The 12,895-nt window shown below is 43.2% G+C and overlaps 1 protein-coding gene across 1 annotated transcript; it reads right to left on the reverse strand.

Annotated features, from left to right (window-relative positions):
* Positions 1–3,480: 3,480 nt before the first annotated feature.
* Positions 3,481–12,407, reverse strand: mrps25 (mitochondrial ribosomal protein S25). Its single transcript, XM_055636113.1, has 4 exons — positions 12,212–12,407; positions 6,302–6,408; positions 4,960–5,047; positions 3,481–3,692 (listed from the first exon to the last, which is right to left on the reverse strand). The coding sequence occupies exons 1-4, from the start codon at positions 12,343–12,345 to the stop codon at positions 3,500–3,502; spliced, it is 522 nt and encodes a 173-aa protein (XP_055492088.1). The 5' UTR covers positions 12,346–12,407; the 3' UTR covers positions 3,481–3,499.
* Between the last annotated feature and the right edge of the window lie 488 nt (positions 12,408–12,895).

The following is a 12,895-nucleotide window of genomic DNA, read 5'->3' on the forward strand; positions in this document are numbered from 1 at the left end:
AGTAGATGAGGTTGGAGGAGGTGCAGGTGAACCTCTACCTCACCTGGAAATACTTATTTGGTCCTTGGATGGAGGCGAGGGGGGGATATAAAGGGACAAGTGTTGCATTTCAGGGAAAGTATCCAGGGAGGGGGTGGTTTGGGTGGGAAGGGACTAATTGATCAGGTAGTTACGGAAGGAACGGTCTGTGCAGAAAGGGGACGAGATGGGAAGATGTGGCCAGTAGTGAGATCCCTTTGGAGGTGGCGAAAATGGAGGATTATATGTTGTATGCAACGGATGATGGGGTGGAAGGTGAGGACAAGGGGGGGGCTCTGTCCTTGTTACAAATAGGGGAAGGGGGAGTAAGAGCGGAGCTGCAGGATATAGAGGAAACCCTGGTGAGAGCCTCATGTATAATGGAAAAGGGGAACCCCCGTTCCCTAAAGAATGAAGACATCTCCGATGCCCTAGTATGGAACACCTCATCCTGGGCGCAGACAGAGGAATTGGGAGTAAGGGATTGAGTCATTACTAAGAAGCAGGGCGCCCTGTTTCTCAGGATGCTGGATTACAATAGTAGATGGAATGTCAAGCTGGGTAGACCACCCTCACCCCCTACCACTAGTAGCGTAGAAATGTGGCAGTAAATGGGGGCTTACGATTGGCTTAGAGATGGGGCAGTGGAACGGTCTGCTTGAAAGACGAGATAGAATAATGTTGAGATGCCCTTGTATATGTTTGACATATTAACCATCTGTGTTGAATACGATTAACATAAATAAAAAGTATATTATGACTAATGCAATTATTAATACCCATGTAGTAGATGGTAGTTATAGGAAAACATATAGCTAAGGACGAATATATTTTCGTAAAGTTACAGCTAACAAAAAAATAAAAGGTGTTTACTGTAGTTGAACTGTCGGCTAATTCTGCTGTGAAGTGATAAAAGTGGTGAGCAGTTAACTGCCGCCATCTCTCCATGATTAGCATTCATAGCAAAAGGATTTGAGTATAAGAGCAGGAAGGTTCTACTGCAGTTGTACAGGGTCTTGGTGAGACCACACCTGGAGTATTGCATACAGTTTTGGTCTCCTAATCTGAGGAAAGACATTCTTGCCATAAAGGGAGTACAGAGAAGGTTCACCAGACTGATTCCTGGGATGGCAGGACTTTCATATGAAGAAAGACTGGATAGGCTTGGCTTGTACTCACTAGAATTTAGAAGATTGAGGGGGGGATCTTATAGAAACTTACAAAATTCTTAAGGGGTTGGACAGGCTAGATGCAGGAAGATTATTCCCGATGTTGGGGAAGTCCAGAACAAGGGGTCACAGTTTAAGGATAAGGGGGAAGTCTTTTAGGACAGAGATGAGAAAATCATTTTTTACAGAGTGGTGAATATCTGGAATTTTCTGCCACAGATGGTAGTTGAGGCCAGTTCATTGGCTATATTTAAGAGGGAGTTAGATGTGGCCCTTGTGGGTAAAGGGATCTGGGGGTATGGAGAGAAGGCAGGTACAGGATACTGAGTTGGATGATCAGCCATGATCATATTGAATGGCGGTGCAGGCTCGAGGGGCCGAATGGCCTACTCCTGCACCTATTTTCTATGTTTCTATGATATCATGCAATAAAGTCTCTCGAAGCAAACCTCAAAGTCTCCACAGAAAACAGTGCATTTGCTCAAATACCAGCATCAAGCCACCAATTTCACTGCAATCATTGTAAAACCATTGGAGTGCATTGGTTCATGGAATATATTTCATTTGATAATTTATACAGTGCACTCCATAATGTCTGGGACAAAGACCCATCGTTAACTTACTTGCCTCTGTAGTCCACAATTTGAGATTTGTAATAGGAAAAAAAAAATCACATTGTTTAAAGTGCAGTCAGATTTTAATAAAGGCCATTTTTATACATTTTGGTTTCACCATGTAGCCAGCAGTGTTTATACATAGTCCCCCCATTTCAGGGCACCATAATGTTTGGGACACAGCAATGTCGTGTGAATTAAAGTAGTCATGTTTAGTATTTTGTTGCATATCCTTTGCATGCAATGACTGCTTGAAGCCTGCGATTCATGGACATCACCAGTTGCTGGGTGTCTTCTCTGGTGATGCTCTGCCAGGCCTGTATTGCAGCCATCTTTAGCTTATGCTTGTTTTGGGGAGTTAGTCCCCTTATAAAAGGGATGCTCAATTGAGCAGATCAGGTGATTGGCTTGGCCACTCAAGAATTGACCATTTTTTAGCTTTGAAAACTCCTTTGTGGCTTTAGCAGTACATTTGGGATCATTGTCTAGCTATAGAATAAACTGCCGGCCAATGAGTTTTGAGGCATTTGTTTGAACTTGAGCAGATAGGATGTGTCTATACACTTCAGAATTCATTATGCTACTACCATCAGCAGTTGATTCAATTCATTATGCTACTACCATCAATGAAGATAAGTGAGCCAGTACCTTCAGCACCCATACATGCCCAGGCCATAACACCCCCACCACTGTGTTTCACAGATGAGGTGGTATGCTTTAGATCTTGGGCAGTTCCTTCTCTCCTCCATACTTTGCTCTTGCCATCACTGTGATATAAGTTAATCTTCATCTCATCTGTCCACAAGACCTTTTTCCAGTACTTTTTCCTTAAGTACTTCTTGGCAAACTGTAACCTGGCCATCCCATTTTTGCAGCTAACCAGTGGTTTGCATCTTGCTGTGCAGACTCTGTATTTCTGTTCATTAAGTTTTTTTGCAGACAGTGGCCATTGACAAATCCACACCTGACTCCTGATGAGTGTTTCTGATCTGTCCGACAGGTGTTTGGTTTTTTTATTTTATTATAGAGATAATTCTTCTGTCATCAGCTGTGGAGGTCTTCCTTGGCCTGCCAGTCCCTAGGTGCTGAGAGCTCTCTTATACCTGCATTAAGGAGGCAATTAAACACACCTGAGCAATTATAAACACCTGTGAAGCCATGTGTCCCAAACATTATGGTGCCCTGAAATGGGGAAACTATGTATAAACTCAGCTGTAATTTTTACATGGTGAAACCAAAATGTATAAAAATGGCCTTTAATAAAATCTGACAATGTGCACTTTAACCACATTGGATTTTTTTTTTCTATCACAAATCTCAAATTGAGAGTACAGAGGCAAATAAATAAATGACTGGTCTTTGTCCCAAACATTATGGAGGGCATTGTAAATTGTTTTGAGAAAAATACTTGGAACAGTTAGCACAATTTGTTTCAATTTTCTACGTGTATTGCCTGTCCTGCAGAGTATTTCCGGCATTTTATTTTCATTTCAGAAAAACAATGCTGCTTCTGCAAGGGCTCCATGGCAACATCAATATGCCTGTTTTTTAAACAATAAATTATAGTCTTTATTGATCTTGTATTGAATTGTTGAACTTTGATTCACACAAAATGAGCACTCTAAACAGATGCCTGACATACTGATAAGTTACTGGCTTGAGGAAATATAATGAATCACTTCTTGCTAAAAGCTTTATTTACACGGCTTTCTCCATTCGCTGGGCAGCACGAAATTTCCCAGTCAGCTCCTTAGGTAAAGGCACCAATCCTGGGCAGGGAATTTGTCCTTCTACTTCACAAATGCATTCCCGCAGACAGTACTTCTTGTTTCCAAAATGTGCAGGATGGGAATAGACATTCTTTGCTAGTTCTTCTGCATGCTGCAACTCTCTGTGGGGAAAAATAAGATATTGTCAGGGACTACTGAAGAAATGACACAATTTGAGTGTTTACTGCCACTGAGTCTTGCCGCTTACCAAAAAAGCCCATGCACAGGTGGAACAGCTGTATTGATGCTACACTGCACAGCCATTTAGCAGCAAGGAAAGAGTGGTGCAAAGTTAGAGGGCAAATGTGAAGGGAGAAGTTGCCCGCGGGCATGGTGCCAAGCCAGTGTTGTTCATTTGGAGAGAAAGTAAAATTGGAAGGCTATTCATTCAGAAAAGTCATATTGAGTGCATGGATAAACAAGGAACTATGGATGCTGTTTAACAAAAAAAAAAGCATTTTACTCAGCTTCACTATTCACACCTCTATCCTTGTATCACACGTTGTCTCTTCATCTCTGGTCTATAGTTCCTTGAAAATAAGAACACCAATGGATAGGGTGGTGAAGGAGACATATAGCAGAGGGTGATGGCGAGAGTACTTTTTGTGATTTCTAAGTCTGCGATTAGTGTGTTTGGATAGTGCTGTTTGTTACACACTGTAAACATTTGGATAAGAGTGCCGGTGGTTTAATTGGCAAATTTGCATGTCACATAAATGACAAATGATCAGCACAATGGTCATGAAATGTAATCCTGATCTTTTCATCTCTATTAGTCTTCTTAAAGCATACCACAATTAATGGCAACGCTGCATGCAAGACTGAGGAACAGAGGAATCTTGGTGCACAAGCCCATCCATCCCTGAAGGTGATGAAGGACACACTAGCTGTCATTAGGAAGGCAGAGGAGCAGGAAGGTTATGGTCCTTTATAAAACATTGATTATGCACCAACAGAATACTGTCACTGCACCATAAGAGAGACATGAGTGTGCTGGAGGGGATACAGATGATATTCACCAGGAAGTTGGCTGGGATAGAGGGTTTAAGTTATGAGAAAGTATTGGCTGGGCTGTTTGTTCAGATTCAGATTCAGATTCAATTTTAATTGTCATTGTCAGTGTACAGTACAGAAACAACGAAATGCATTTCCTTGGAGTGAGGAAGGATTTGGAGGAGCCAAGGAAGAGCTGAAAGGGGGCCACAAATTAGAGTGGTATAGCGAAGGCAAAACTATGCTCAATCATAGAGCTGTCTCTAACAAGAGGGCATAGAAGTAGTCAATTGTAAATATTGTGAACTTATAGAAACACCTTTGGTAAAGTAATTAGGCTCAAAATATCTTAATAAATCTAACATGGTTCTAAGAAAGGCCAAAACAAAGGCTTACTGGCTTTTTCCGAGGATTGTCTTGACATGCTCAAGGATATCTCTGTGATTCTTTCCTTCTATGTCAACCAAAACCTGTTCACTGTCACCTGGAGAAAATGGCAAAAGCATGAATCTAGACATTATACTGATGCAGTCAACTCATGGATCAGTCTGTTCCTGCTACAGGAGAGGCTGACGTTATTCCCCACGTCTGGCAGATGAAGTCCTATCCCAACCGTTATGACTGACCCATCCAATGAGGCAGCAATACCCCTATTCCCAAGATAGATTGAACCCACGCCGAGTATCAACCGACCTGAACATATTTCTGAGGAAACCAGGCCATTAACATTCTGGCTAACAAGGACTGTGTCACCATTCAATTCCAATGTTAACTTCTCACTGTGAACCACACCACTACATATCCTTTAGGAAACGCCATCCTTAATATCAAAAAACAAACATAAACAGATACCAGGACTGTTTGTTCCCACACCACAAGGTGCATCCTCTCCTTCTCATCTATCAACGCCCAGGAAACTCAGTGGCACAGCGGTAGAGTTGCTGCCTTACAGCACCAGAGACTTGCATTCAATCCTGACTGTGCGTGCTGTCTGTACAGAGTTTGTCCATTCTCCTTGTGACCTGCGTGGGTTTTCTCCAGGTGCTCCGGATTCCTCCCACACTCCAAAGCTCTACATAGTTGGTAAGTTAATTGACTTTGGTAGTGTCCCTAGTATGTGGAACTAGTGTACAGGTAATCGTAGGTCAGTGCAGACTCGTTGGACCCAAGGGCCTGTTTTCACGCTATATAACTAAATTATAAAGCTGCACCCGAAGGGAGTGCATCCATGCACCCATATGCCCCACTCACTCCAAGATGATGTATACTCAAGCACTGATGACACTTCCTTACAGTGGAACGACTGTGACCCCAAGGCAATGCATCAGGCCACGTCTTCAGATTTTGGCCTTCAGCACTAACTCATGACAGTCCAGAGACAATGTGATAACATCAAACCAGTCTTACCCAGCACCATAACAACCTGATCCAGGTCACAGAAACCATGTTCCACCACCTTGAAGAAGCATCGCCAGGTGAAACTGGCTGAGGCATCCCAAGCAATGTTGTTATCCCACCTTTCAAAAATTATTTCCATGCATACATGCACATAACCCACTGCCATTTGAGACTGATTGCACCGTCACTGCTAAGTCCACAGCCAAGATATCCAACATTAACCCTCCCTTCTCACATTCCCACCAAGATGGCATTGCATTAGTTTGGAGAGTATGTCTATCGAAAGGTTTAATGTAGTATCACTATCTTTAGAACAGGAGGGGGAAAAAAAAACACTTACCTAAATAAAACCTAAGAAATGATGATGGAGTCTGGTTTTTGAACATAACAATCTGAACCCAAGGATTCTGATACTGGATCTGAGGTATGTTGAAAAAAACAAACTTTCTGAAAAGAAAAAATGTAAACATATTGGCATCATAAGCTTAACAACACTGCAGCATACATATAACTAAAGATTAATTCAACTTCCATTGGCTCCAGTATTAAATTAGCTCAGCCCACTTGTTTTTAGCAATCCACAAAAGTCCAAGTTTTACCTCGATAGAAATGTCAAATACTAGAGGGCGTAAGTTAATGCTGGAAATGGAAAAAGTTTAAACATTTACAAGTGAAGGTTTTTGTTACAGCGAGTGGTAGGAAGATAATTCAATATGGAAATGCAGTTAACTGGTCAGAAGACAAGACAATGAGAATAGAGGAAATACAAATGCAACATTTTTAAAGCAGGCAATAAAACACCAAGAGAAGGAGGTGTTTGTGCACAAATCTTTGGAAATGTTTATTTCTGTACAAATGCTTGTTAAAAACATTTCCAGAATTTATATTTAAAACTGTTAGGGCCTGGTGCCAAAACTATTAGTAATGCATTAATAAGTTATACAGCAAAAGCATACAGCATAAAATCTAGAATGCTCCTGACATTTATATTTCCACCATCCTCAAGACACAAGTCAGGAATGTAAATACAGGAATAAAATACTATCCACCAGGGCTGTGGAGTCAATACCCAAAACACCCAACTCCGACTCCTTGGTTTCTTGTGTATCCGACTCCGACGTATAATAATTCTAAATCTGCTATGATGACATTGCTATATAAATAAACATTATTATTATTATTACACAAGACAGCATTTCGTAAGAACCACATGAATCATTGGCTACTTTTTAAACCCATGTCCTTAAACTTTTGAGTCTAATGGTTGTAGCTATACTATTGTGGCTTTTCTTAAATTGTTTATTCTTGAAAAAAAATCATTATGCTAAAAGGCAAAAAAAAAATTACAGAAAGTACTATGACAAAATTAAAATTCCATTAAATTAAATAAATATTATAAAAACATTACTCCAAAATGTATTAAACTAAGGCTACTGGTATGAGCTAAATGGCTAAGTTATGACAACAAAAATTCTCAAGTGCAATAGAAATTAAAAGTAAATGCATAGGTAGTTAAGTTTGCTACAAAAGTACATGCCTGAAATGTATTAATAACTTGTCCTTAGGAACAGAATTGCTTCTGCCAGATCCTCTTTCATTGAAGCCCTTAAATATGATTTAATTATTTTCAGTGCAGAAGGTAGACAAAATGCTGGATAAACTTAACGAGTGAGGCAGCATCTATGGAGCGAAGGAATAGGTGACGTCTCGACCCGAAACGTCGCCTATTCCTGGGGCTGCAACTATTTACAATATATATTAAAGATGCAGATGATGGGATTAAAACTAACACGAGCAAATTTGCAGATGACACAAAGCTGGGTGGCAGTGTGAATTGAGAAGAGGATGCTAGGAGGTTGCACTGTAATAGAGCTGGTGTCTCACAGTTCCAAAGACGTGGTTTCATTCCTGACATCAGGCACTGTGAAGGCCGGAAGCAAAGAGTAGGAGTGAACGGGTCCTTTTCAGAATGGCAGGCAGTGGCGAGTGGAGTGCTGCAAGGCTCAGTGTTGGGGCCGCAACTATTTACCATATATATTAATTATTTGGAAGAGAGAATTAGGAGGAACACTAGCAAGTTTGCGGATGACACAAAACTGGGTGGCAGTGTGAACTGTGAATAGGATGTTAGGAGGGTGCAGGGTGACCTGGCCAGGTTGAGTGAGTGGGCAGATGCAGTATAATATAGATAAATGTGAGGTTATCCACTTTGGCAGCAAAAACAAGGGGGCAGATTTTTATCTCAATGGGGTTAGGTTAGGTAAGGGGGAGGTACAGCGACACCTGGGTATCCTTGTACACCGGTCACTGAAAGCTGGCGTGCAGGTACAGCAGGCAGTGAGGAAAGCTAATGGAATGTTGGCCTTCATAACAAGAGGATTTCAGTATAGGAATAAAGAGGTTCTTCTGCAGTTGTATAGGGCTCTGGTGAGACCACATCTGGAGTATTGTGTACAGTTTTGGTCTCCTAATTTGAGGAAGGACATCCTTGTGATTGAGGCAGTGCAGCGTAGGTTCACGAGATTGATCCCTGGGATGGCAGGGCTGTCATATGAGGAAAGATTGAAAAGACTAGGCTTATAGTCACTGGAGTTCCCCAACATAGGGAGCATTTTTCCTGCATCAAGCTTGTCCAGTCCTTTTATAATGTTATATGTTTCTATCAGATCCCCTCTCATCCTTCTAAATTCCATTGAATACAAGCCCAGTTTTTCCAATCTTTCCTCATATGACAGTCCCGCCATCCCGGGGATTAACCTCGTGAACCTGCCTCAATAGCAAATATGTCCTTCCTCAAATTAGGAGACCAAAACTGCCCACAATATTACAGATGTGGTCTCACCAGGGGCCTGTACAACTGCAGAAGGACCTCTTTACTCCCATACTCAAATCCTCTTGTTATGAAGGTCAACATGCCATTAGCTTTCTTCACTGTTTGCTGTACCTGCATGTTTACTTTCAGTGACTGGTGTACAAGGATACCCAGGTCTCATTGCACTTCCCTTTTTCCTTATCTGACAACATTGCAATAATAATCTGCCTACTTGTTCTTGCCGCCAAAGTGGATAACCACACTTTTATCAACATTATACTGTATCTGCCACGCATCTGCGCACTCACTCAACCTGTCCAAATCACCCTGCAACCTCCTAGCATCCTCTTCGCAGTTCACATTGTCACCCAGCTTTGTGTCATCTGTAAATTTTCTAGTGTTACTTTTAATTCCAACATCTAAATCATTAATATATTGTAAATATTTGCGGCCCCAGCACCGAGCATTGCGACACTCCATTCGCCACTGCCTGCCATTCTGACAGGCACCCGTTTATTCCTACTCTTTGTTTCCTGTCTGCCAACCAATTATCTATCCATGTCAATACCCTACCCCCAATAGCATGTGCTCTAATTTTGCCCACTAATCTCCTGTGTGGGACCATATCAAAGGCTTTCTAAAAGTCCAGATACACTACATCCACTGGCTCTCCTTCATCAATTTTACTTGTCACATCATCAAACTATTCCAGAAGATTAGTCAAGCATGATTTCCCCTTCATAAATCCATGCTGACTTGGACCAATCATTTTACTGCTATCCAATTACCCCTGTACTTATTAAATAATTGACCCGCATCTTCCCCACCATCGATGTCAGGCTAACTGGTCTGTAATTCCCCGTTTTCTCTCTTGCTCCTTTCTTGAAAAGTAGGATAACATTAGCTACCCTCCAATCCACAGGAACTGATCCTGAATCTATAGAACATTGGAAAATGATCACCAATGCGTCCACAATTTCTAGAGCCACCTCCTTGAGTATCCTAGAATGCTGTCCACCAGGCCATGGGGATTTATCAGCCTTCAGTCCCATCAGTCTACCAAATACCATTTCTCACCTAATGCAAATTTCTTCCAGTTCCTATGTCTCCCCAGATCCTCTGCCCACTAGTACATCTGGGAGATTGGTTCTGTCTTCACTGATGAAGACACATGTTCTATCTTCACTAAGGAAGTACCTGTTCCATTCTTCTGCCATTTCCTTGTTCTCCATAATAATTTCACTTTTCTGCCTTCAAGGGACCCAAATTTATCTTTACTAATCTTTTTCTCTTCACATACCTAAAGAAGCTTTTACTATCCTTCTTTATATTCTTGGCCAGTTTACCCTCATACTTCATCTTTTCACCCCACGTTGCCCTTTTTGTTACCTTCTGTTGTCCTTTGAAAATTTCCCAATGCTCTGGCTTCCCACTATGCTTTGCCTTGTTATACACCTTTTCATTTAGTTTTATTCCATCCCTAACTTCCCTTGTCAGCCACGTCTGCCTCTTACTCCCCTTAGAATCTTTCTTCCTCTTTGGATTGAAATGATCCTGCATCTTCTGGATTATGACCAGAAATTCCTGCCCTTGTTGTTCCACCGTCATTCCTGCTAGGATCCTTTTCCAGTTAACATTGGCCAGCTCCTCTCTCATGCTTCATAGTCTCCTTTATTCAACTGCAACACTGACATTTCTGATTTAACCTTCTCCCTCTCAGATTAAAACTTATCATATTATGGTCACAACCTCCTACTTTGAGTTATTTTACTTTGAGTTCCCTTATTGGGTTCATTAGACAACACTAAATCCAGAATTTCCGGTAGGCGGCGCGCGGCTCTGGCCAGCAGCGGCCTCTGCAGCCTGTCCGCGTTTTTATTATTTTTTGTCTGTGTTTTTATGTAGTTTTTGTTATTTTTTGTTGGGGTGTGTGTGTGGGGGGATGGGGGTGGGGTGGGAGGGGGGGGAAACTTTTGAATCTCTCCCTGCACTGGAGACCCGACCTTTTCTAGTCGGGTCTCAGGTGTCGTTGAGGCCGCAACGAGGAGCGGCCTCCAACGGGAAGAAGCCGGGGACTCTGGCGCCGACTCACCGTTGCCGTCGCGGAGCTGGCCGAGACCGGAGCGGGTGGAGCGGTGGAGGAGCGCTGCCGCTGCCGCTGCCGCTGCCGCTGCCGCCGCTGCTACTGAGTCGGATGCTGCTACTGCGGGTCTGCGGACGGCTCGGACGAGACCGCTTTTCGGGCTGCTGCAACGGCGAATTCTCCCGCCCGTGTTGCGGGGTCGAAGAGCTCCTGGAGCGGGGCCTACATCACTGCCCCGCGCGGCTGGAACGGCCGCGGGACTTTACGAGCGCACACCGGGGGCTCCAACACCAAGACCCGGTGTGCGACCTCGCACCACCCGGCGTGGCTTCAATGGCCGTGGGACAATCGCCATCGCCAGCCGGGGGCTTTGACTTTGACTGTGACATCGGGGGGGGAGAGTGCAGTGGAGAGATAAGTTTTTTTGGCCTTCCATCACAGTTATGTGATGGATGTTTATGTTAAATGTAATTATGTTGTGTCTGGGTCTATTTGTGTGTAATGTATGGCTGCAGAAACGACAATTAAATTGACTCTTGACTTTATCTGGTAGGCTCCAGTACAAGCTGCTCTAAGATATTTATATCCTTTCCTTTTATATTGAGTTCTTTGTGTAATGTATGGGTGACTGCAGAAACGACAATTGGGAAATTGACTTAGTGAGCTAGCATTTAGTTGATGGCTTTATCTGGTAGGCTCCAGTACAGTTTTAAACAGCTAAGTTCTGATCTGAAATATATCCTGATTTGCCCTTTTATACCCACAGTAAGAGTAGGTATTACAAAACCTACCTGAATCTTTGGTAAGTTAACGGGCATTTTGGATGTTTGGAGGGGGCGGGTTTTAAACCCCGATTTTGATAGGTCGGGTGACTAAATCATTAACGGAGAATCGCTGCAAGAATCCCAAAAGCTATATAGTTTTTGCCTCGAAGAGTAGATATAATAAATTTTAGTTCATTGCTCTGTGGGATAAAGGAATTGCTTAGTGAGCTAGCATTTATTTTCTATGGCCGCTCCTTTTTTTATTTTTCTCGGCATTTGAGGGCACGTTTCTAAACCTGCGCCGCACAGAAACACGGAGCAAAAATACAGGCCTATAAATTAATGTAAATTAGATTTCAGTTTTAAACAGCTATTTAAAAAGAGGTTCCTGATCTTTTGAAATAGATCACAGCTTTTTTGTAATGCCTGATGGTGTGCTAATTTCCGAGTATCCCCCACTTTTTTAATACAGTGAAAGATTTGGTGTCATTAAACACTATGCTCTCTGATCCCCAGCCCAGACCCATTTTTTAAATCTCCCATTTTGTAACATTGCTAGTGCTCCTCCCCTCCCCAGCCCAGCCCACTCACCGTGCTCCTTCACTCTGCTCCCCGTGGGTGTTGTAGTTAACCGTCAGCACCTTCACCGAGTCCTTCAACGCCACCGCCCCCTTGCGCAGGTACTCGAGAGTCCGGCGGACCGGGAAGCGGCCCTTCATCGGCATGGCCCCGCCGCTCCTCCCGGCCACCCCGCGCCTGCGCACTGTGCCCGGCTGGCCCCGGCAGCCCCGCGCCTGCGCACTATGCCCGGCTGGCCCCGCGCCTGCGCACTTTGTCCGCTGGCCCCGCGCCTGCGCACTATGCCCGCTGGCCCCGGCAGCCCCGCGCCTGCGCACTATGCCCGGATGAGGTCGGTTTGTCCGTGACGGAGACGGGCACATGGAAACAGAACAATAGGCGCCGCGCAGGAGCAGGCCATCCGGCCATCCGGCCATCTTTGATCCGGCCCTTCGAGCCAGCGCCGCCACTCAATATGATCATGGCTGATCATCTAAAATCAGTTCCTGCTTTTTCCCCATATCCCCTGATTCCTTTAGTCCTAAGAGCTAAATCTAACTCTCTTGAAGCACTTGAACTATCTTTTAAGAAGCCAGAGATAGCAATGTGACAAAATTTTGAGATTTTAAAAATCAAGTCTGCAATTTATCCCATTAAATAAAGCACAAAAAGAAATTTAATTTGACACCTAATTCACTTTCATATCTTCACTCTGAA

Source organism: Leucoraja erinacea, chromosome 5 (genome assembly GCF_028641065.1).
Source record: "Leucoraja erinacea ecotype New England chromosome 5, Leri_hhj_1, whole genome shotgun sequence".
In the NCBI taxonomy this organism is placed as follows: domain Eukaryota; kingdom Metazoa; phylum Chordata; class Chondrichthyes; order Rajiformes; family Rajidae; genus Leucoraja; species Leucoraja erinaceus.